This window comes from Ciconia boyciana, chromosome 1 (genome assembly GCF_034638445.1).
Source record: "Ciconia boyciana chromosome 1, ASM3463844v1, whole genome shotgun sequence".
NCBI classification, from domain to species: domain Eukaryota; kingdom Metazoa; phylum Chordata; class Aves; order Ciconiiformes; family Ciconiidae; genus Ciconia; species Ciconia boyciana.
In genome coordinates, this window is record NC_132934.1 from 38,261,867 (window position 1) to 38,288,168 (window position 26,302).

The 26,302-nt window shown below is 41.1% G+C and overlaps 1 protein-coding gene across 1 annotated transcript in view; it reads left to right on the plus strand.

Moving 5' to 3' along the window:
• Positions 1-480: 480 nt before the first annotated feature.
• Positions 481-26,302, plus strand: part of RASSF3 (Ras association domain family member 3) — a 98,139-nt gene continuing 72,317 nt past the window's right edge. Inside the window, exons 1-2 of the mRNA XM_072862968.1 lie at positions 481-601; positions 20,006-20,130. Coding sequence (XP_072719069.1) covers positions 481-601; positions 20,006-20,130 — 246 coding nt within the window. The remainder of the gene's footprint in view (positions 602-20,005; positions 20,131-26,302) is intronic.

Here is a 26,302-nt window from a genome sequence, read left to right on the forward strand (position 1 = left end):
AACCTTCATAAGAAGGTCTTTGAGAAACACTCTCTCTAGAGAAAATCCTGTTGATTTAAATCAAGGCCTTTTGAAAGAGGACTTGTCCTTTTTTTGTGTTTTGGGGTTTATTTGTTTACAGCCTAGAAAAGGTAGCTAGAGATGAACAAATGAGCCCCTCAAAACCTTTCTGTGGAAAACATGTCTTGTTTTAACATCATTGGAAACACAGTACCAGGTTAAGACTCTGAAGCGTTGGTCTTTCTTTAGCCGAAGCATCTATTAATATAGCTGCTTCTTGTAATAAAGAGGGAGGTCTGGAGGGCTCGGAGCGGAGTGACGGAGAGGGAGGGGATTTAGGACTAACAGGTGGTCCTGAGACGTGCTGGCTGACGCCGAGCTCAGAGCAAGCGCACTCTCTGGGGGCATTCATGGGCTTTCCTCTCTCCGTCTGGATACATGTGTCTGTTGTTCCTGGGGTAGCTGTGGAGCCTTTCAGCTATGGCAATAAGAAATGATTTGAGGAAAACCATCAGGAGGATAGCATGTTTTTTTTACTGGTTTCCTAAATCGTTGAGCAGTTCGAGAAGGAGAACAGTAAAACTTCTCTGGAAGTCTGCTGGTAAGTCTGCTGCTATGTTTCTTAAGACATTTTTTTCCTGCTAAAAGGAGATTCAAAGGGAAAAATAATTTATTTCTGTTCAGCTGGTTAACTTTTCCAGGCCAGCATTGTTTGCATTTTTCCATTGTCTGAGGCTCATTAGGCAAAACTGTAAAAATATTTCAGAAATGCAATAGAAGGTTCATTAGGCTTGCTCAGATGAAGAATTCTCTTGCAGCTGTATAATTTATTCATATTAATATTCACGTCAGTGATATTTGATGTCTTGTTTTTGTAGACCTTGTTTCTCCCTTAGGTATGTATATAGGAGCTCTAATATGACTCAGATACCTGCCAGAACATTATTTGGAATTGCCTTAATCTGTTAATTGATCTAGAAGGCTGTGTGAAGACAGAATTGACTGAAGACCTTAACTCATTGTACCAGTGTTCACGCGAAGCAAGGAGCAGCTTAGAGAGGGCTTGTGTTCAGCAGTGATGCACTGTCCTTCATTTCCATTTTATCGGCTGAAATGCAGTACCGCTCAGCTCACCAGGTAGTACAAGGCATTGCTCCTAAAGACAACTCAGTGCTTTGATCCTTGTCCAGTCCTGGTGGAGAAGTGTTTGCATCTCTCGGATTAACATTCTCATAAACACCATGAAAGCCCAAAGGCTGTTGTGTCCCTCTAGAGTGGTCTGTTAAAGCTGGGGCTGAGGTATATTCCTGGGGGGGGGCAGGGGTGGAGGAACATGCGCTGCCATATCTTAGGGAGCCGAGTTCATTCAGTCTTCTTGAAGGACTAATTATACAAGATCGGTTTTCTTTTGACGAGGACTGTTTTGACTGAAGTGGTGAACTTGTCAATGCTGCAAGTATTACAACATTAGTACCAAATTTCCATTTGTATGGGATGGGATTTGGGTCAGTTCTGCAGCTGAGCAATTTCGTGCTGTATGTCAAATAACAGATCTGTGACTCCGAGAAGGGAATGCTGAGTTGGACCATCTGAAATCTATCACAGAAATGTTGTTGGGCCACATGTCTAAATGACATGTGACTTCTTCCCATGTGAAGGAGTCCACGAGTTTCAAACATCCAGAGGGAAATCCCAGCTCACTGAAGTCTGTGGCAAAACTTTCCTTGACTAAAACTAGAGCTTTAATTAACCTCTGTTGGAATATTGGTAATTCCAAGTCTTCCTGATACGTCATATCATCTTGAGTCCTCGTAACATATCAGATCATTCCTGCATCTCTTTTGTTATTGTAAAAGCGTAAGTGGCTAAAAAGTATCGATAAATGTTATTGAGAGCTTTAATTGCTAGCTGAGTTACACACATACAAAATTGTTTACATGCCAGTTATCTTTTCCCTCAGTACTGCAAAAGAATCATTACATCCATGACTTGTAACAATAAATAATGTGAACTTTAAGTGCTTTAAAAAGAATACTTGTTGTGGTTTTTCTCCCATCTTCCTCTACATCTAGTGGTTTGAATAAGATTTGCCTTCCTACCCTCATTTTAATGTATGAATTAGCATCTCTTTTGAACAGAATTTGTGAATAGCGTCCGAAGTGCCCTAACATGTCCTTTTCTACCTGTGCAATGAGATGATTATCACAAAATTGTGGTTTCGGTGGAAACGTGACATTTTAGCACAAGGTTGCATCCAAGCAGAAAAAAGCACAGTGTGAAAATTCCGCTCAAACTTCTCATAACTTTACAGAAGCCAATCTCATCGAGTACGTCTGTAATACACTGGAAGCTGAAGCCCTGGTGCTTCTTTCACAGGGGAGGGGACGCAGCTCCTGTTTGCACAGACAATTCTTGTTTAGTCTTTACAAGGACAGCAAGTGGTATGAAACCTTAGCTACACTGAAGTCCACGAACATTTCTGCCTTCTTCTTGAGTGGCCAGAATTTTGCTTGGGTTCTTGAGGAATTACCAGCTTACCCACATGCTTCCTTAACTCTGAAACACCACGTTTTTGTAACTTTTAACCAAGTTGCTCTCTGTCCTTCTGAGAGAGTTCTCCAACACATAAGCCTAGTCTGAGCAGTACTGACCATCTAGTTGCCTTGGTACACAAGGAGATTTACCCTCGCCTCTAGCATACTAGTTTTCAACTTCTTTATCTCTGCCTCTGTCTTTCTGCCAGATTTTGCTCCTGTGTTGGCACTAACACAATTTTCTGGTTGGGTCAGCCAGGATGAGCCAGCAGAACAATTCTGCATTACTAGGCTTGTTCCACAGATGAATAACCCAGCTGATAATTAAAGCTTTCAATAATACTTACTGATAGTTTTTAGCCACCTACGCTGTAACAAATAAATTCATGTTTTAACAACAACAAAGCTGAAACTTTCATGGTATGGATGTGTTAGGAAGAGTAAAGATTACATTCTCTAATATGCTTTGTCATAGATTTTATGATATCATACATCATTTGAACGAAGAGATGGGCACTGTGCCTCTGCAGAGCACCCGCAGACTTACTTGTTGCTTTCATTCTGCTTCTGTCACTCCGTGTCTCAGGATGCCTTGTCCTCTCTGCCTGACCCAGAAACAAAACCTGCTGAAGCACAAAATTAGTTTTTAAGTATGACGATGAAATTAGTACTGCTGTCGGTCACTGTGTTCAGAAAGTTGTATTTGATGCAATTTTAGAAAGAGCTATCAAAGCATAATTAGGTTGCTGTTCGTAAAAATCCTTAGTTTTCCAGCCTGTCCTTGGATGGATACTTGGGGATTGTTGGCCACGGACTATTGCCTATAGCTAACATTCTCCTTTCTAAGCTCTAGAAGAAGGAAGAAAATTCGAGGGTGCTCTTTAGTAACTGGTTTTGATTAAATTACTTACTAAGGACTAAAATAATGTCTTAGATGTGGTGCTGAATATACTAAATGTAGCTGATAACATTTTAAGTGCCTTTAGTTTAATCATGGGGATATAACATTTACAAGAGGCTTAAACTGAGGGATGTAGTATTTAGGGTTTTATAGCCTTTATTTCTTTAAAATGTGTTTGGATTTTTTCCTACAACATCTTCATAGAATTTGTGTTGACAGATCATGTGACTAGAAGTTTTATCATGATAAAGTACATAACCAGAAGTCAGGGAGGAGTAACTGAAACACAAAGGAATTAGAAAGAATTATCATAGAGGGCTATGATAAGACTATAGAAAGCAATGATAAAAAAAATCAAAATAGACAAGTAGCTCCTATTTTCTCTGTGTTAGAGCAGAGGAATAAGGTGAGGGGTGACAAATGTAAAGCAGATAAAAGGAATTTTTTTTTTATTTTTTATTCAGCATGTAATTAAATTGTGGAACTCATTACCAGAGGATACTGCTGAGGTCAGGAATGTAACAAGATTTAAAGAGGGTCTGGAAGAATAAGAATATTCAATATTATGACAATTGAAGCTACAAGAAAAGCTTTGAAAGAGACATAAATTTTCTTGCTTCAGGGTTTAAGCTATTTTTTAACAATTAGGGATTAGTTTGAGATAATTTTGTGGCTCAGATCCCACAACTGTTATTGTTTCTTGCAGTCTCTTCTGAAGCAACTAATGCTCACCCTTGGCAGAGATGACCTTATGATCTGCATTGATTTAAGCCTTTATGACATTTTTCAGGCCGATACAGGAGAAAAACAGATTTTAGACCTGTTCAGAAAAGCATCCCATAATATCCTGTGGAAAACATGAAAAGCACAATGCTTGCTGTCATTTTTTTACTTTGACAAAACTACCCCCGTGGCAAACCCTGCTTACTTTGAAGCCATTATAATAAATAAATAAACACAGCAAATTTAGTCGGTCTGAGGTGGGCGATTTTGTGTAGTCATGTTTCTTGCCAAATCCTACTGGCTCATGAAGAGCTTTATTCTCAGCTCTCGGCTGGGGAGGGTTCTCATCAGTTTGAGCTACTGTCCTACTAGGTACATTGGAAGGCTCTTTCAGAGGGCAGAAAGTGAGAATTTATTGACAAAATCTTAAACTAACTGTATTTCACACAGCCTGAAGTTGATTTTTACCCTTCACTGTTGGTTGGGTTTTTTTGCAACTTTTCTGCTCTAGTGTGTTAGCCCTTTAGTCCTTCTCTAACATTGAAGTTAGTAGAGTATTTTTATTGATTTGGAAGGATTTTTGGTCAGAATGGTCAAGTGTCCACTATAAAATCACGTTTATGTAAGAATATGTGTTATGCAAAATAAATGGAAACCTGTACAGAGGTATGGTGATATCCCTTAAACTTGCTTCCTCCTAAAAGAATCCACATATAAAGCTTTAACTGATCAAAGAGAAAAGTCAACTTTTGAACTCTCTCTCCAAAATATATTCAGCTGACAAATCTATAACACATATGGGAAGGGAGAACATAATTTTAGTGTGATATGTCAATTTAGAATGGCTTAGTTGAAAATCTTTGTGACTTCATTTCTTATTTTCATATTTGGCCAGCTAACATATGATGGCTTATGCTGTAAGCGCCTGTGTTCTTACGTGACCTCTTTAATCAAGTTATTCTGTATAGTTTGGGTATGTAGAGGTAGCGTACCTAGCACTTGTGAGACTATGTAGCTGGGAAATTAATGAACAGATAATGTCACTGTATTTCTGTGTTCTTGTCAAAACCCAGTTGGTGAAAGCCACTGCCTCCCCTGCTCCCTCAGGCCAGTGGCATGTTGCACCTCTACTGTCCCTATAGTCAGGCCTGTGTCTCCTGGACGGATACCGGCAACTGTCCAGTGAGCACCTATAGGTCTCCTGTGGTTTTAGTAAAAAAAATGTTCACCTGGCCCCAGTTCTCTTCTGAGGATCAGCTGCACTGTGCATAGGAGCAATGCTCTGTGGTGTGATGGAGGCGTCAGGCCAAGCGAGGGCTTGCAGGGCTTGCAGAGGGGTACTCAGAAGAAGAGCGTCCATCTCTGGGAATGATGGAGAGAGTTTTGGCCCAACACAGATGATAAATGGAGTGTAGGGGCATTTGGGAACTGTGGCTCTGGAGCATTCAAGCTCACATGAGTGGACAAGATGGACTCCAAGGGAATATCATTTGAAGGATTAATTAGCTGTATTGGGGAGAGGGAGCAGAAGGACACTGTCTCAGTGGAAGCCAGCTTGGATGTAAATCAGTTCTATTTAAACCTAACGTGGTAGCAGACAAGGTGAGCTTATGACTGCAGGTGGCTGTTCTGGCGTGTGGATCCAGCAACCCAAGGTCGCATCTCGCTGGGACCTGCTGGGGTGGGTAACCAAGACTTCTGATCCAAATTTTCAGACTGCTGTATCTGTTTATTTCCTGAACGTCTAGTTCATGGCTATGATTTATATAGTGCTGGAGATGGGTAGGATACTGCAGCAGATTGCAAGCAGGTAGATGATGGCCTTTTACCATGAGACCACACATACAGGTTTTCCGCCTGCATTAGGACTGGGTGCAGTCCTTTCAGTTCATATTTATTCATCTACTTCGGCTATTTGAGCCCATTTGATTTGAATGTTCTTAATCATTATTTAATAGCCTGTGTCCAATGTTCATTTAAGAATACATAGGTTATTAGTGGAAGTGTGCCATTTAAAGATCCTTTGTGTTGTGAAAGCATGATTTTAGTTTCTAGTCTCCTTTTCAAGAACATCTCTATATGTGCTTTTCCTATCTCTTTTAATTTTAAGTATATATATTTAATTTTTCTTGTATGATTTGCTTAAAAGTGCACTTACCTAGTTCTGGAGGAAGCTGCGCAGGCGTCTGTGATAAAAAAGCATTTATTAACAAAATGAAAAAGAAGATGGGTGCAGGATGTCAGTGTTAACAGGTCATCAGGGTAGTTTAAAGTAAATCGTAGAAGGCTGTAGAAGAAACACATCATACTGAGTGACTGGGCAGTAAAACATAATTCAGTGTTGATAAATACAAACTAAACCATATGGGGAAAACGCTAACTGCACATATAGAGCAGTGGCTTCTAATTTAGCTTTTATCGCTTGGAAAACAGAATTAATCATGTGGACAGTTCTCTGAAGAGACTCTTCCCAATATTCAAAGTAAAAGGGAACTGAATATATGGAAGTATTAGGAAAGAGATAAAGTGAAAACCCAGAAAACCGTGCTGTGCCTACATGTCATATGAAGTGGTTTGGTCACCCCGCCTTCTTAAAAAGGGTATAGTAGTATTTGGAGATACAAGAGAAGACTTTGGATTATCAAAGAGATTAGTAAACTCCCCCAGACCAGGGCTTTTCCGCTTGGTAAGAGGCAGCTGCAAGAGAATATGCTTCTGTACTAATAAGAGCAGTGTGGAGAATTGAAAACAGCGTAGTTATTTACCATTTCTCATAGCATAAAAGTCAGGGCCGTGCCATGAAATGGCCAAACAAGAGGCTTAAAACAAACTACTCTTTCACATGCATACACATGCACGTAATTCAGTTGTGGAACTGACTGACACAGGATGTTTAGGAGACTAGGAAGATAAATGTATTCAAGAAGGGATTAGATAAATTTGTGGAGAAAAGAGACATCAAGGGATATTAAATAAAAAGATGCAGATACAGCCTCTGGCTTATTTGTTTTAAGTTGCAGAGTAGAGGGCATAAGGGGGAAATATCACTCAAAATTCACTTTTTTTCCTCATGCATGTTCTCTAAGCATCTGCTGGCAGGCTGTTCCCAAGACAGGCTACTGGCCTAGATAGATGGATCTTTGGTCTAACTTGGTCCATCTGTTATTGTGTTTTTCGAGTGCAGTACTGGTAAAGGCTAGGGAATATGTAAACCTCTCTCACTATTGATGATTTCTGTGTCATTCTCCAACCATTAAATAACTGTTTAGTTTTTCCCTTATTTGTGAGTCTGTATTTTTCCAAGGGAGATGCATTCTGTTGGTGTTCGGATATTCCATGGTATGTTTTTGTCCATAGTGGTTATAATTCACAGCTCTTACCGGTCATGTGGCTTTTGCAAATTGCATCATGTGTTGTTTTATTTCATTTCTCAGATAATTAGATGAGACGAATGTGGCATCCCACTAAATTCCTTTTTCCTGGGCTCTACCAGTTTTAAATGAGACAAGACAAATCTCTTTGCCTACTCTGCCTCCCGTCCAAAGGAAAATCCTGATTTGTACCTGGAGAGTTATTAAAATTTTCATGAGCCTGTGATAAATGTAAGAAAAAAAATCTGTTCCGAGACTGAACTTCATCTCATGAGCCCAGTCGCTGCTTGGGTGAGGATTACTGAAGTGAATGTCCGTAACACGAGAGATGTCAGTAACACCAGAAATTGCTAGTACACCCTATGCCTGTTGTGGGCTTGTTCTTCTGAAGTACTTTGGAAGATTTAATTTTACTTTCTGTTTTTCTGCTGCCACGTTTCTTGTTTCCTTTGCCAATGTCAAGCAATAGCGGTTGGAAGATGCTGTTTCTCTCCACTGCATCCCTTTGCTGCCCTGGGAGCTGGTAGGCAGACAAGAGGAGGAAAAGAGGATGACCAGCTGTGTGCATTAAACTAAGCACCTCTCCAGTGCATCTGCTTCAAGGTCCATTACCAGGGTGGGAATGATGACCTATAACAGCTGAAATAAAAGCTGTGGATTGGTCATTTATAGAGAGGAACATTAATAAATTAGTAGTGTGGAATTACCTGTTTTAAAGAGGTAATGTAACATTAGAGCCTGATACGTAAACATAGACCGAGCTTGGATGCAGCATGCAAAAGCATGCTCAGAATTGAGCTGTACTCAGCATTAGAGATCTGCACAAGCGCAAATATTTTTGTATTAAGCTTCATTTAATTTGATGGGTTTGATTCAACTTTTTTCTCATCTCACATTTAAACATAACAGCCTGCAGGCTTTGTTTGGCAGAAAGTTCAAGTTTTTAAATTTTATGTGATCTGTCAGTTAAAGGTCTGGCTTCTGTCCTGCTAGGATATAATTGCTGTTTTTATCTCCCCTAATAGAGTGATCAGTGATCCTTCAGCAGCAATTCAGAATGAAGTCCCAGTGTTGTGGCCAGGTAAAGGAGGTAAATCAGGTCTCTGCTGAGCTCTCAGGACCGCTTTTCTATAATCCATCCCCTCCATGAACTGAAAGTGGTGCCTCTTATCCGCTATTAATTCCAGCAAAAAGAGGGAGTTTATTAACTCAGGTCTGGTCAGGAACTCACAGCTCCTCAGCAGCGCAGTGGCTAGACCTAAACCATACTTTTCTTTCTGGTTCTTACTTTTCGGTGAGGTTTCTTTTAAAGGAAAACTGAAAGAAATTGCTGATTTGTGTTAACTTTATGCTGGCTGTTTTGGGGGTTCAGCAATAGAGGGCACTAGAGTAAAAGCTTTCAAAAAGCAGTATTTTTATTGGTTTTGCATACAGAAGAGAGAGCTCACTTTTTTTTTTTACGTGGAAGGGTTTTTCTCCCCATTTGTTTAGGTTTTTAACGTTGGAAAGAGGCTAACAGTCAGAGCAAGTGGAGGTCCCAAAATACCAACGTGAGACATAGTGGAACTGTGTAAATACTTTGGACTGATTTTTGACTTTTTAAACAGAAATTCTTCTGTTACTTTCCATCACATCTCCAGTGCAGAAGTGTATGCAGCCATGTGTTCCCGAGCCAGGTGTTCACTGAATGTAAAATCTGATGCCTTTAATTCTGTCAAAGGTGGATTTCAAATGCATTTTCTGAAACCTGCACAAAAGGAAAACCAGGCATGAGGAGCTGGTGCACCCACGTCCCCGTCCTCATTCAGGCTCTCTTCCCTTGGAGGTCAGGAATTCAGCACGTGCTCTGGGCTGCTGCGTTTTGTGGTTTCCATAGGAAAACTAAATTTAATTTAAAGACATCCTGGGCTGCTTTTAAGCGATTGGTAGAAAGTATTGGGTCTGGTGGATTAGGTTGGTAGTTAGGGTCCAAATGCCAGTGGGCAGATTTGTCAGAGCAAAGGGGCTGTAGCTCCTATTTTACCATCATAGCCACTCTGCTGCCACGTCGCTGCTGCAAGTGTAGCTCAGTGCAACGCCACGGCTCCTCTCCGGCTGCTTGGCCTTATGGAGCAGGTGGGAAAAGACCGAGAGAAGCAGTTGGCACTGGCTGGGCGGCCGCTGGTGTCCGTGCCTCTGCCTGCTTCCAGCCCGGCTCTGGGGGATGCCTGCGGCACAGCGCAGGGCTGCGAGCCGGCCACCGGCCAGGGGCTGGACCCTGTACCGCTGGGCAGTTTGTAGAGATACCTAACAACTAGTGCAGTCTTACACAAATAAGCATAAAAGGAATAATTACTAGTTCTCTAGGGAATCAAATATAAATAAATTATTGTAAATTGCTTTCCAGGGCAGGTCGAATCTAGGATTTTTATCTACAGGGCAGTTTTTTCTTTTTGCGGCATAACTTCACTGCAGTTTGTTAACATCAGAAACAGAGAATAAAGTTTGTTTTCTGTTCCAGAAACGTAATCCTTTTGCTCTTGAACTGAAGAAGAAATACAGCTGCTTTGTGGTACCTTGGTTTTGTCACTGCCACACGTGGTCAGTAAAGCCTGTCACTCTCCAGGTCCATGAGATTTTGGCTGGCGTTTTCTCCCATGAGCCTGTATGTGATGGGTGTGTGGTTCGCTGTGTCAGCAGTACAAAAGCACTCTCTGAAGTCTGTCGTGAAAGGACAGACAAGGTGATACATCAAGATATCTGCCGAGTTTTGTCTCTAATCCCTTGTTTGAAGTTACTGCACAGAGGAATTTGGCCTCCCCACCCCTATCTGGTGTGGAGAAGTAGGAGCTGTAGGCTCTGTCTGCTGGCTGGAACGAGCAGTTTTCTCTCTGAGGTCTCATCTCTGGAAAGGTGCTAGTGGGAGCTGAGCCCTTAGACATTCCCTTCGCATTTGCTGCGAAGCATGGGTATGATTTGCTAGTCTTTGCATTTATTAACAGGTTGAGTCTTACCAGGTCTCGCCGTTTTCATGTGTGGAGCTTTGGAAGACAGTAGGAATTGCAGTGCTACAGGGTGTTTAAAAAATCTACTAAATCTTAAGATTATCTTAAGGTTTTTGGCAGAGTGTGACAGTGACCCTTAAAGGGGACCTCAGAAAACTAGCTAGGTACATGGGGAGGAGGGGAGGAGAAGCTTGCTTGATTGAAACCCCCCTTTCCCAGTTTCATCATTTCATGTTTGGTCTCAAAGCTCAGGGCAGAAGGAATGTTATCAGCCCGAGGACCTTGTTTCTCAAGCTGTGCATTGCAATTTAGACCATTTTTTTGGAAGGCTGTACAAGCAGAGTCAGCTTAAAGCTGTAGCCTGGAAGTTAAACTAACTAAAGAATGCCGTAGATGTGTGTATATCATCAAGAGGACCTAAGGAGGAAGGAGAAATGAGGTATCTCCTCTCCTTCACACGCTGGCATTACTGTGTGGTGTTCCCATGCCCAGTTAACTCCAGGGGAGCCCTTACAGGGAGGAGGCATTGGAGGCTGGGGAAGGAGAGCTCAGCCCTGTACCCCTCAGTCTGCCTCCCAGAAACAGGCAGAGCTAAGAGCTCCCAAAAGCACGGTAGCCCCGGGGTACCCTCAGGAGGGGATGTGGCCCAGCTCTCCAGCTAGCTGTGATGCTGAAACAGATCAAGGAGATTGTGAGAAGTAAATGTAAACTAAACTTGGGTTTCCTTGCCTTGTGCTTTTCTTTTTAAAGTGTTTCCACTATTGCAAATTTATGTTTTAACCCTTACCTCGATTGAATGAAGTAAACGTTTTCAGCCTTGTTTGCAAACAGATTTTGTGATTATTTCAGGGTGGTCTGGCCCACACTGCATGTTCTGTTTATGCAGGAGTGGTGACTGTAAACAGGACTGCACACAGAGCGTTATCTGCCCAAAAGAGGTGTAGTAGTTTTCAGGAGCATCGGCCTGTTTATAGGCTGGTTGTGTAGGATCCCAGGTTTGTGCAAGAGTCTCCTGTGACAAGTCTTAGCTGGAGCTTGTTGGCAAGCGCTGGAAGGAGGGAGAAGACCTGAGACTGTTGCCATGTTGATAAAAATACAAACGCGCTTTACAAACAGATTAAATTGACTTTAATTCTTTAATAGCTCCAGAGTAAATCAATGGGATTTATGTTCCTGCGTCACTTAGGGACAGGTGCTCAGAGACATTTAAGCGTCTTGAGAACCAGGGTAGATTTTAGTAGCTGAAGATAGGCATTAACCCTTCCTCACACATGCTTTTTACAGTCGCTGGCATGAAGAGTGGACAAGCCTCCTTCAGCCGTCAGGGACCTTCTCTGTGGACGCTGCCAGCAAGCTCACCTGGCTAACAGCGGTCACTCCAAGATGCTTCATCCATGCAAGCTCCTACATTCCAGTTCTTCAGCGTGCAGCTAGATGGCAATGCCTCCTTCCACTCTGCGGGAGGCTGGCGAGCTGCCCTGCCCTGCCCTGCCCTGCCCTGCCCTGGGGTCCCAGTCCTGCTGAGCCTCTCTCACCACCCCATGCCAAGGATGACCATGCCCACAGAGCGCATGTGTCTTGGTGTTTACCAGTTATCTAGCAAACTCTCTAGCCCAAACCAGGTTAAGATAAGCCCATACAAAAAAAAGTATTGAAACGCTCCAAAACAGACTACAGGATTGTAGAGGTTTGTAAAGGTACCAGCGGCAGAAACTGAAAAAATCTGGTTTAGGCTGTTTAATCTGAAATGTCTGTCATTCCATCCTGTTTTGCAGTTGGGAAGCTGAATTTATTTGTTAACCAGTTATTTATTCCTGGCGCATGTGATCAGAGATGTGGTCCCAGTGTTCCCAGGCAGCAGGGACGTTAGGCAGTCCCAGGCTCATGGAGGTTGTTGATTTTTATACCTCATCTTCTCCTTCGGGCCTCCCTGGAGTTCTCGGTTAGTGACTCACTCAAGAAAGAGTTTTCTCATCTTCTCACTAAAAGGCTGATTGCTCCCTCCTGCTTTGCAAATGTAATGTCCTCTGGATGTGGCAAAGTCAGGTTATTGCCTGCCTAGATGATAGATAAACTGTTATCTAAAAACTCTGAATCTTAAACTGGTGAGTAATACAGCATTCTTTTTGTGCAGTACCCAAACTCTGGCTTGGTAAGACGCTTTGCAGACAAAAACCCCGTGAGTTTTGGGTTGGGTCCTGGACTGTTCTGTTAGAGTTAAAGCACCTGCCTTCTGCTGAGGTCCAAATATATGCAAATACATGATTTTGCAGGTCTGTGCCATAGGCACTCTGGTTAATTTTATCTCAGTCACCCTAAGTAGCTCCTAATAGAGCCTGTTACAGGAGTTTATCCTGTTCCCAGGCCAGGGTTCCAGACCCTGAGTGGGGCTGTGGCAGTTACAGATGGGGTTGCAAGCCTGGCAGAGATTCAGTTTTATCTGGCGTGTATGTAAATGTTTAGGGTTGCACAATGCTAGGACACAGGGTTGAAAAAATTAGCAGCCAGAAAGAAATGGCAACTGCTAGTATAGAGATCTTTGAAAAATCAGCGTAAACTTATATCAGTCATTTCTTGTGATTCAAAAGCACAAAAACTTCCAGAGGTGCCCTTTTTGGCTTGGTGGGACTGCAGGATGGGAACCAAACTTCGAGTGTCTTCTTAACAATTTCCTGCTCTTCTGAAGAGGAGCCTTGAAATTCTGATTCTCTAGTCAGGATCCAGAGTAGTTCTTATTTCTGTTGATCTGAAGTCAGAAAGGTATAAGTCAAACAACAGTCTCAGGTACAAAGTTGCAGAAATAGCATTATTTCCAAATAGTCATTTAAACTTGGAAGTAACTTTTGTGTCATATGTAGACACGTAACTTTTTCTCCTCATAGAAACCCGTTGAACTGAGCATGGTATAAAGTGCCGTGTCTGTATTTGGTTTATATTGTAATATAAAACCTGCTCCTGTACCCAGTACATCCTCTTTCATCAAGGACAATATTGGTACAGTCAATAACTGGTCTCATTTTAGTTTTTCAGTATGACTTTTTCTGTTCAAAATTATTCTGTTCACTAAATCAGTATTAAACATAAAGACTAATGTATCATTTGATGACTTTTCATGGACTAGTATTAACAAAGCTGCAGTTCTTGAAAGTCACAGATAGATCCCGGTTTAACTCTTCTTGATAAACCACCTATCTGTAATTATATTCCTTTGATTTTTAGCTTCAATTTTAGGTTTTTTTCACAAATAACATTTTATAGACTATCATTTCACTAGTAAAATGTATGAATATATTAGATGTAGCCATAGATGAGCGTTTAAGAGGCTTTTGTTTGTTTTTTACTAATTGAAGATTGTAATCCAAATTATATTTGCCAGCTGTGTGAAAGCAAAAGATGAGGATTTTAGCAAAGCTGAAGAAAAAATGCATTTATACAATCAAGTCTGTCCTGTCAGCTGGCTGCCTTCCACCTTCATTTGCTTCTTTTTAATTCCTGTTCAAAGCCACATGGATTTCTATGCTCTTTCTTTTACTTTACAAGTCTACCATCCTTTTGATACTAAGATGCTATGAATATTAATAATCTTTTAAGTTTGGTGTCGTACTTCTCTAAGAGAGAGCATCACTTACATTTCTGAAAAGCATTATTCTGTTCTTTGTTATTATTCTGCAAGGAAAGGATGAATAGGGATACTTTACCTATTGTGGCTTATCCAGGCCAGTTCATGTATTTGCGTGAGGAAGGAAACTGAGGCTGATTTTGTAGCTTCCCATGCTCTGCAGTGCAGGAGGGGAACAGGCGATGGAAACTCTGACACAATGGCTGCAACTTTCCAACCATGGCAATTGCATAATGATGGCTTCATTTGTCCAAGATACTGAGCACCCAAAATTTCTTTTGAGTGCTCTGTAAGCAGGGAGTGCCACTGCCTCTGATGATGACTCCAATTCTGTGTGGGTGTTTAAATTATAAATCTGGAAGCCTAGCTTTAGCACCAGCGCTTTGAAAGTCTTAATCCTTTGCTGTTTCTATCCCTGCTTGCCTGCTAATATTTTCAAGTGGGTTGCAACAGCTGTAGGAAGCAGGAATTGAATGAAAGAGCCCACCTGCTTTCCAGCGAACAGTATTCATCTGCTTGAAGGAGAACGCACATCTGGTTATATCTTCTAGTCTAATTCAGCCCCCCAGTGCCGCTCCAGTAACAGAATGGTTTCACTGTCTTTTTAGAGGTTCTTGTAGCAGGTTTCTTGGAGCATTTTCCTAGGAAGCAAGTTAAGCCAGTTATATGCTCTTTCTGTGCCTGGGAAAATGATAGAGGATCCTCTCTACAGGAAGCACGTGTCCCATATAGGGCCTCATGGCCAGTGGCCGTGGCCATGGCCAGTGTACCTGTTGAAAGTAAAGTCTACAGAGAAACAACAGATTAGAAAACCTTAAGTGGCAAGGTGGTACTTGTGGATAGGCACAGCTTTACAGGGGTTTGGAAGATGTGGGCTTTGCTGGACTACAGTCTGATCTAAGCCTTGCCTAGTTCCATGAAGGGGAAAGAGCACCAAATGTGCACAGAGATCCCTCAGGGAAAAGGATGGCCATAAGGAGCTCGGAAAATCTGTCTCATCTGTAATGATTGTGATCCCTTAAAAGTCACCCATGACTCACTAATTGGGAAATATGGTTACAGTGAACTTTATTTTAATCTCAGACTAATGTTAAGTGAGACTAATAAATAAATAATCAGAAATAAAGGGAATTGCACAGAGATAAAGCTAATGTTACAGCAGAGCTCCACCCCCACGAAGCTGTGCTTAACATTTTCTGAAGGCTGTTTATCCAAGCAGGTTTCTCATTCCTTTACAGCTTCTAGTGAAACTGCTAAAAAAAATCTTGGTAGCAACTTTAGCATCAAACTAGAATGTAGACATTTGAACATCAGCAAAAAGGAGAACAACGCAACATATATTAAGTACAACCCAAAATCTGAGATGTTGATATCAATGTATTGTAGAAATACAATGCAATTCGGCCGTGCAGGAGAAATATTGCTGAACTTCATTCTCCTTCCTTTTGTGACCTGCTGGCTGGAAATGGATTAAGAATTAAAGCATTAAGCACCTTACGTAGTTTGAATATTTTTCCAAGAGGCTTTACAGGCATACTTTCTGTAGAACAAGCACAGCAGTAAACCAAGCCACAAGCTCTCAAGTAAAGATTATTTTATTTGCTAACTTCCTAACATACACAGTGGCAGAACCAAGTTGTATACCTTCCTCATGCTTTCTAATAAAGACTTTTTCAACCTTACTGTGGTTGATAAATGATGCAAACATAAATATAAGTTTGGCTTTGAACTTTCTGTGTGCTTCAGTTGCTCAGGCACAACATACATTTCTCATATCCTTTTGGAAGTTAAATTTGTCTGGGCCACCCCAGAAATGAACGCACACATTTCCTAGGCAGGGAAGACCACAGCAGGATCGAGAGACTTTGCTGTTGAGCCTCTGCCTGCCTCTGCCTGATTCAGTAATGCTCAATTACCAGGGTCTGATGTTGGAGCATCTGTTGGGTTGCCTGCCTGTTCATTTGCTTGCTTTCTGCTGCGCCGCCCTGGAGCAAATCAGTTATGGGAACAGCTATTTACAAGCTATCACGCAAAATCAAGTTTCGGGTGAAGAAAACCCAAATATCAGGTAGGGACTATTCACGTAAAATGAATGTGTTGAAGTCTTACAGTTCACCCTCGTGAAGGCAGGATAGGAGTAGTCTTGATTTCATATAATTGTGAAATTTGCTAAATTATTTTTTTCTATGACTCTAGTCAAGCCATTGTTGCAATAGAGTAATAAATAATAAGGTGTTACATTATGTCTCAGTAGTTGACAATTAAACTTTTAAAGGATAATATTTATGTGCTTAATAAATACATACTTACTTTGCATTTCCTAACGATGTAGGACAATTATGCATATTCAGTGTGCATTGATGCATCACTTTCATAAATAACTTCAGGGCACAGGACAGTCTGAGCATTAGTAAAATAAACCTGTTAGCTTTTCTAAATGTCAGTGAATGATGTTATCAACAGTGCCCATTTAAAGCCCCCAGATCTTTGAATTCAAAGGACAGCATTCATTTTGGACCACATCGGGAAAGAACACCTGGTCCTGATTGCTTTCCAAGCAGAATTAATATGGCAATCCACAATCTGATGACCAAAACAGTCTTTCTAGAATAATAGCTACTTTTTGAACTCGTGGCAATTTTGTGAGTGGTCCAGTAAACGATGAACAGAAATAGATACTATTTTTAATTTGATGCTACCCGGACCTTTGTGAAACATTGTATGCCATGAATGGAATAAAATAATGTGGCGTGGGGTTTTTTTTCTTTAATTTTTTAAATTTTTAAATTTAAAGCCAAGTTTATTAAAATTTAAAGCCAAAACACATAGGAAAAAATGTTTAAGTATTACTGTTCTAGAAAAAAATAATCCTTTTTTCTTGTCTTGCTCATTAAACTTATAATCAGTATGTTAAAATCTAGTTTATGATCGAAAGAGTTTCAGAGATGAAGCTTTTACATTTTTTGCAATTATGCCTATAATAGCCAGGCGGAAATTATGGGCTTGTCTTACAAATGACATTATGGACTCACAGATTAAAATGAATATAAATGGCAAACAAAATAGCATTGAGAGATAATGTTTCCTAACTTAATTAGTAATCCCGTTTCAGAACACTGTTTAGCTAACAGATTTTTTCCTAATATTATTTGTGAAAATGCGTCTTCAGAATTGGTGCATGCTCGGTATATATGTTTGTGTAACCATAGAAAGTCGGGGAATTAGTGAAGCCCAGTTTCCTACAGATTTGTGCCCCATTCCCCATAACGTCCCCATAACGGAGGTGACGTGCCGTAGCTGGTTGTCCAGACATTGCCAGACAATGCCGTAACGGCTGAGTTTTGTCTGCCATGCCCTGAGCGTGGGTATCAGTTTGGGTCTCCCTCCTTTACCCAGGAAATGATTTTCATAAAACTTGTATGAACTTAATTAGCTTTTAGACCATTTGTGGTTGAAATTGGTCAGCTCTCACAGAATTACAGGGGGAGGAAAGAAAGGTAGACATACCGTGCGATCTCATAAGCATTTTTTCTTAAGAAGAAGAAAACTCAACTTGAAAAGTAAAGAACTCAGAAATTAAGAAAAATAAGAAATTCAAGTATTACTTTCATTTGACCTTCTTTTGCGTATGCCTTACAATGTCATTTTTAACTCACTGCTCCCATCCTGGTTTTCCCATGGAGCTGCCTCGCTCCCTCACCCAGTGAACAACAGCTCCAAATTTTATTTAATCTTGTCAGGTATGGGGTGAGGCTTTTCAACTGTGTCTTAAGGGGTCCCTTCCCAAATACAAAATTATTCTCCTCTCTCAAGGGCTCCACCAACGGGAGTGTCCTTTCTCCTCCAGAACTCCTCCGTGAGGTGCCTGAGTCATCTGAAAAATAATCCAGCTGCATAACCATAAAACAGAGCCCTGGAGAAACCTCGTTTGGGTTAAAAGCACAGTTCTTCCTGACTTCGGTTGCAGTTGTAAATGCTCCATGTCTCCTGCACATTGGATGAAGTAGCTCAAACGTGGCACCCAGGAGAAATGGGGCAGCAGCTGGGGAAAGTCTGGCATGGCTTGCCAGCATCACACAAGGGTGCAGGGACAACTGTCATTTCTCCTGGGCACCATGCAGCTGCCTTAACCATCCTTTTTTCCTCCTGTAGTCTTCTGCCTATTTTGCTTCATGTCTTCCAAATTCTGCATTAAATACAGTGATGGGATGGTTTTAGAGAGTTAGAGCCTTTCTTCAGTGTTTTGATTTATGCTGCAACAGGGTCCTTCTTGCCACATAATTACCTGGAGGCTATTTGCTGATGTCCCAAGAGGAGTGTGACTTGAGACATATTATAGTGATATAGTCAGTCTGGTTTAAGATCAGAAACATCCTAGTTATCTGATCCAGAGTGCTGATCCAGTATGGACTCACTCTGCTGGGTCACTGGTATTGGAAAAGTTTTGACTCGTTGACTTTGTGCCAAATAAAATATATTTAATCCTGCCTTAATGCAAGTATAGCATAAATTCTGTATCAGGTACCGAAGTGTGATTGCATGTTTACACCTGATCCACAATAAAATTTTTACTTTTGGATGATCTGCTGGTGCGGGGATCTTACATTAAAGACCAAGTCCCTAGCCAAGAGGAGCAGAGTTGCAGGGAACACTCTGCTGCCTTGCCCCATAACACTGCCGATGAGTATGGATTGGAAATGGGAACCTTGAAGAATATATTCTTCAGGAACTGTAATGAGAATCTAATCAAACATAAGGGAAACTGAGATTTTTGAGAGGTTGATAAGGGAACAAAAAAAACCCCATCCAAAATTCAGCTTTTGCTATAAACCAGGGAAGTGTAAAGCTTTGTAACAAAAAAATATATTTTTAAGAGTAGTTTAGTTAGGGAAGATGAAAGCATTTCCTCCAAAAGTCATTCTTGGAAATGGCTGCATTGTTTTAGCTGAAATGTTCTAAAACAAACAGCATGATGTTCCCCAGCATGGAAACTTGAAGTCAAATGGTTGCTTTTTGGCAAAATTATAAACAATTTAAAACCTAAAAATAGAGAGTGACATTCAGTGCTAGACAACAGTGGCATCGTGAGCTCTGCCCAACTTACGTAGAAAAACAGCAAACGCAACAAAGCTTCAGAGCAAATACAGGTTGTATTTGCAAATACTGTTAAAGTGATTCTCTCTTTGAGATTAGAGGCCATATGAATCATCTGATTTCTTACTAGAGATAAGGCCATCTGCCTCTGTTCATGAATTTATGTTCCTAATAGCCATCTTAGTTGATTTTGCTAGCCAGCAAGTGAAATTTCTGAATTGTTCCTGAAGGCAACTTTGTGATTTAGCAGGTTAATTACAGCTTCAGAGAAGCTTCTCATTCTGTTTTCACTATTCATGTGCATATTCTTAAGAGAACCTAAGCTTAAAACATGTAAAACCATGTAATAGTGATTGTACTTGCATAGAAATTTTTGTCTGAAAATCATCAATATTATGTCTTTTCTGAGAACGGCCCCGTTCGAGCTTACATTACAGCAGCTAATACATAGTACGTGGCTCAGACTTTTTGCAAAAACATCTCACGGAGGCATCCCTGATCTAACTAGCGGGCTGCATCACTGCAGCCGTGTCAGCGTGACACTGAGGTGTGCTGCACTGTCACCTTCGCTCCAGTGAATTTACATCTCCAATAATATGTAACTATTATTATCTCTACGTACAGGCGGGGAGATTCAGTCGAGAGGTGGTAGCTTCTCTGAGGTCATGTATCAAATGAGGATGTGCCTCCCTCCTAGCTTCTGCCCGCAGCAACTTCATTTCTAAACACTTCTATTTTTTTTTTGTGTGTGTGTGTGTGTGTCTCTGTGCATGTTTCAGATTGCAAATACACCTGCCATGCTCACTGCCGAGATCTGGTGCACCTGGGCTGCCGGCGGAATGGAAAATTAATGGACTGCCTTGCTCCCCATGACACCTTAGATCCATCTTACAACAATGGTCAGGTAATAGATCTCGCGTTCATGTAATTACTGCTTTCTCTTGTCAGCTCTGTAATGAAGTGTGGTCTGCCTGCCTCACCCGGCTGCTCGGGAAGAATCTCTCACTTAGGCATGGCCAGCAAAGCTAAATTTCCCACCCAGTGCTGTGATTTTACAGTACGGGTGGATCAAGCTGCAAGTGGCTGCTGCCAGCTGGGTCCCTCCTGCTCCAGTTAGTTTTCAGCTAAACTGGCTGAAAGGTAGTCCCACAAAAAGGTATTTTTCCCGTTGGTTTGGGTCACGGTGGGGTCAGAGCAGGCAGGTACAGCAGGGGATGAGAACATGAGGACAGAGCTCCTCCTCAGCTAGACGCGGCCGTACCGTGCAGCAGCTCCCAGAGTGAGCCTGATGACCCAGGGGCCCTGTGCTGCTGGGTGTAGTACCACAGGGAGGCCACTAACACTAAGGGCTTGGCTATTTGTGACCAGTAAAGTTCCTACTAGTTTCGTCTGGGTTTTGTATTAGTCCCCCAGTTCTCATTAAGTCCCTCTTAGGGTAATTTCGAATTTCCTCGCCTGGATTCCCCAGCAGCTTCAATGGGTCACAGTGTGCCTCCTCATTTCCTTCCCTAAACCACCCCAGAGCATCACTCCTTGCATTTCACCCTCACATCAGGGCCTTTCTCTTTGTTCAGGGAACGCATCAAAGCAGCAACCTTTAGTGCTGTGATAAAGGTTGTATTGATAAACCACCCTTAGTTGTTTATTATAATAAAGTTTAAAAATAAAATAAAATTTAAATAACAAAATAAAATAAAATGTATAAAAGAAAATAAAATTGTATTAAAAATTAAATAAAATAAAAATTAAAATAAAAATTAGAAATAAAATAAAATAATAAAATAAAAAATAAAAATAAAATAAAATTTTAATAACATAAAATACAATTTAGTTGTTTATTGTAATAAAATATTATTATAAAATACATTTATTATAAATTTTATTACAATAAACTTTATTTTATTATTATAAAATAAATATAATAAAATAAATTAAAAAATAAAATAAAATAAAGGTTGTATTGTGATAAAGGTTTAGTTTCTGCAGCCTTTAGTGCTGTGATAAAGGTTGTATTGTGCTAATTAGCTCATGCCTCTTTGCATTTTCAAATACATTTACCTTTTGTCCTCCACAAAAGTCCACCCAAATTTAATCGGCTGGTAAGCCTTTGAACATTTACACCTAGCCTAACCATTTGCACCTAAAGTAGAAACTTCTGAGAGGGCACCAGGATTTCTCGGTGCCCTTGCTGAGCTTGCTGGGCGTGCTCCAGGTCAGCACTGAATTTTCTCTGCGAGCGCAGCATCTATTTGGTAGGGGAGATGCTTGCTCCAGCCACCCAAACGGCGACTGAGGACGCGTTGTCTCTTGCGTGCTCCTCATGACTCGCTGTCAGGAAGAGCAAAGGGGAATAACTCAGATGCTGAAAGGAGTAGCAGGGGTGGGGAGAGGGAAGGACATGGCAACACAGGTTTTGGAGGTGTGGGTGACTATCAGCAAGAGAATACCGCAGGAGCAGAAAGAAAAGGCCATTAAAAGCCATTTATACTCAAAAAGGCATGTTCAGCTTGGTCATGAGAGATTTAAGAAAGAGCTAGTGCTGTCTTGGGTAAAGCAGCTGTGAATGCTGAGCAAGGAAACTTTCTTGTTTGAGCCTTACAGTACTTGGGGAAGCAGAATTTCGTGTGCTTTTGTTTGTGTGCAACGAGATTGCATCAAAGAAGTACTGGTTTTTGCCTACTGATTCGTTCCTCTTGGAAGAAGTCACAGTTTGGCTGGTTGCTGTGGATGACAGTTGTTGCAAATCTCCACTTTCCTCGCTAGCTGTCTGGGTCAGTGTGTGTCTGACAACTGACAGACGTCAGATGAGGATCCCAGTGCTATTTTCAGCATCCATCATCCATTGATTTTAAAGCAACAATCATTTTCGTGCACAAAACCGGGAAAGTTTCCCGCTGGGTGAAGTGATTTTCTTTGTGCACGGCTGTCCTGCGTGCACAGCACTGACACAGCTACCGATGGAGGCTGCGAGGTTGGAGTTCACTCCCTGCTCTGCTACTTACCTGCTCATACTGCTTTGTCTTTCTAGGACTTAGATTTCTTGTAAGTAAAAACGGAGTTAGAATTTTTAAAAATCTTTTTAAGATCTGTAAATGGAAACATTACAAGAGCTGGCATTTACAGGTGACTGTTACTGAAATACAACTCCCAGCTCAGCTGCCTTTTCAAAATTACTTTTCCCTTCCATGCTAAAATTTTTTGGACTTAGTCTCAGCCTTAAGGTGATTTTTCCTTTCTGTTTAAAGTATGAACCTCCATCTCACATATACAACTGAGTATGTATTTAGTATAAGATAATGAAGGAGTCAGAGCATAGGAAAAAGGCTGAATCTATTTCCTTTACAAAATTATTCTTGCATTCTTTTTCTGTGGATGGCATCTAGTCTGCAGGGTTTTAGTTAGATGCGGGAGTGTGCTTTTGAAGCAAATCTTCCAATTGTCCTCACTTCCCTTGCTTTGGTTGATATCAGTGAGCAGTCTTAGAGCACATCATAAACTTAATTCCCTTTGAGATGAAAATTAAGCTGCTTCCTGAAACCTCGGGGAAGAGGCGCTCCAGGAGCCTACCTAACGTGCTCCGACCACTAACGGGCATTCAGTCCACAGGATCAAAACAGAGGTGGTCTTAAGTAAAACCTGTGAAGTGTTTATATTGAGGATTTGGGGTTCTCAGCACTACTTGCTTTGCTTTACAGAGCTGCTCGAGTTGCACCACAGTATTTGCTAATGCAGGTATCAGATACTTGGCACAGAACAGTCCCCAGCGAGAAGCAAACCGATAAGTGTTCCAGTGATGCCTGCTTTTGCTTTACCTACCTCGTGACTTTGAAAATCACACGGTATGCAAAACCAGTTAATTTTGCATGAGCTATGCTAGTAAAAAGCATAGCTGCAAAGACTACACATGTATTTTGGGGATATCCCACCCATACAGTGAGCGTCAACTGAAAATATGAAGGGATTTAGAAGAACTGCTGGAAATTTGTAGTATATATGGAGAGGAACGCCTTGCTAACAAGCCTTAGTCCAGAGCTTTGTGAATTTTCTTCCTGCTGGGATAACCATTTTGTTTTGAAGTGTAAGGTTTTTTGTTAAACAAAATAATTTTATGTGGGCAAAGCACTGGTTTGAAGTTGTTATATTTGCATTCTTATGCTGGTACAGCTTAGATCTTTTCTTACAAAGGGACATGGCACCTTTATACTTGCGTAACTTCCTCGACACAGGTAGATGATTGCTCTGAGTATGATGGTAGACAAATGCTTTGAGACCGAACTCTGTAAGGCCTAAGACCATTTTAGACTGGTCAGGCAAAGTGAATGTATCTCCTACTTGATCTGGGTGATGTAAACTGCAATTTGTCCTGCTGCAATGACCTTGTGGTGCCCCGAGTGCAGCAGAGCTTGTGGCTCAGCTGTAGTTCTTGGTCCTGGATGCTCGTTCGTGCCCGTACACCGTCGTGTGTTCCCCCCTGCCCTTCCACTCCCAGCGGTGCCAGTACTGATGTTTTTGGACAATGTGTTTTAATATGGGTCAGGGAAATGGCGTGGCTTCCAATGTTTGCTCTTGCAGAGCCCAGTCAGCTCTTTAGTTTGCAACACAGCTTGTGAACAGTGCTGTCAGCACAACGGGCTGGGTGTCGTGGTGCGGCTGGAACACCGTAAACTCCAAATAACCCTGAACAAACGTCTTGTTCAACCACAGTTTGAGAATCTGGGCTTAGGATTTCCATTATGGGGAAGAAGAATTTCTTGCAGGCTCTTAACTGCTCATTTTGCAAATGCAGTCAACAGATTTCCAAGGGATTTCCATCCTGTGCAATTCTGCCGGTGACTGGAGCCCTTTGGTGCACCCATGAGTGGTCAGATAGTCTCAGAATCTGGAATATGGACATGCTGCTTGACTTTGTTAACAAGTCATTGGAGCTCAAAAGGCCTGAACTTTGAGGTCCTTTCTCTGTGTGTGTATATATATACACACACATATATATTTCATTATAAAAAGGTCTAGGAAATTCCATTATGTAGCTATTTTGAGAGATAATGCTGCAGGGTTAAATACTTGTAAATGAAACTCACCATTTCAAACATGCTGCAAGTACCTGATGGCAGAAATATATGGCTCAGGTGAAAAGGGGATGGTGTTTTGCTAATTGTGTGGCCTTAAACGTTTCCCTTCTGAAAAGGCTTCCTATAGAGATTAAAGAGGAAATGATGGATATAGGTTCTCTGTGATCTTGCAGCAGAGCACACAGAAAGAGCTGCGGAAAGAGCTGCCAGTTTCCTCCAGGAATGAGCAGAGGGGGATGAATAGAGCCCTTTTCCAGCAGTCCTCTCCTGTGCTACCACATCGCCCATTACAGGAACAACACCTTCTGACTGACACTGCCCAGGGCTTCTCAAAGTCTAAGAAGTATCAAAACCATTATGTGGACTTTAATTTTTTCCTGGGTTTTTTCATGCCAGATGGATCAAAATGTTAAAATTTCTTATGTATGAGCCACAGATACAGCTTTTCTCCTTCAAGATGGCATGCCTTCCCAAAGAGGTCTCACTGCACTCAAATTTTCCCAAAGACAGAGAGTGGTCAGAGATGAGGTTTGTGCAAGACCTGAGGCACTTGTTAAAGTGTAGAAAGGGATATAGGCTGTCCCAAATGGCTTGGATAATAAAACCCCCCAGATTGCTTCAAAATGCATGAACCTGCTGTGGAGAAGACTGAGGGGATCTCACAGTGCAAATATAGAAACTCCTGGACCTGGATGGGCACTGACGTTACCATCTGAATGTAACTGGAACTGAAAGTAGTTTCAGTTCTTCTCACTCAGAAGTGAGGTAGTTTGACATCTCCTTTCAAGAATATCCCCTTTGGGAAAAAATGGACAATACAGAGCAAAATATCACGATAGAGATGTGTACAGCTCTTGATTAATAATGAAAGCTACTGTTGAGCTATTGACTGCTCTCCCATACTAACTCTTGGTAGTGGCGTGTCCTCTGTACAATGGGCATGGTTTTTAATGGCTTATGTATTTCAGATCTCTGCTAAACCTGATTATGCTTGGTAGTAGTTGAAAGGAAAAGAGGAAAACTGAATGATGTTTGTTTTGGCAGGCAGAGCATAGTTTCATTTTTGCCAGTGACTGGGAAAAATTTTAAACTAAACCTGGAGCTGATTTCAGTTCTAATTGTGTATATTGCTCAGGCTACTTTCAGGGAAATCCATTTGGCATAAATAAAAGCTTTGATAGATTATATAGACTAGAAATTAGTCCCAAGCATTCAGAAAATAATTTGAGAGTATCCACAACAGTTCTTCTGCCTCTACTGTCTGCAGCCTTCCTTCACAGGGGTATTACTAATACAGGCTTTGCACAGTACTGACTTAAGATCTTTAAGTTATAAATTCACTGCAGCATTTTTAAGAAGTCTAATTTACTATATCAGATATTTGGACTTCTTTAGTATTCTCTGGAGTAGGCATCATGAAATAGTCTGTTGGGTTTGCTAGAGCAGACTGAATAAGCGCTTGGGCCGATGGGGACTGAGGCAGTAGTTGAATATTGCAAGTAGGATGAATCCAAAAGATGCATTTAGACAAGGAGAGCTTTTTAAAATGAAAAATGGATCTTAAAGCCCAATCAGTAAAGACTGGATGAAGCACGTGTTGAGTGGACCTGCATCATCATACCACCAAATAACATAATACTGGAACTAATATTTTTAACAGAGTGGACTTCAGCTTGTTGACACCTGGTGGGAATTTTCAGTCCATAGAAGAATTCAGAGTCATGTTGTTACACCACTATGGTTTTAAAACGTTATTTAAAAATCACACATTTTCATCAGTAAATCTATCTTTAAACTTTTTTTTTTTAAAAAGTACTTGGGTACTATACAGGCCTGACCTTTCAAACAGAAAGGTAGCAAGCTCACTGCTTAAAGAACATATTGCTGAAACCCAGAGAAGATCAATTATAGGTTGTTTAGCAACCAGATTAACTCCAGTCAAACAGCTCTGATTTTCTAGTTACGTAGAAGAAGCAGACAAGGCTTCAAATTACAGGAAAATACTGC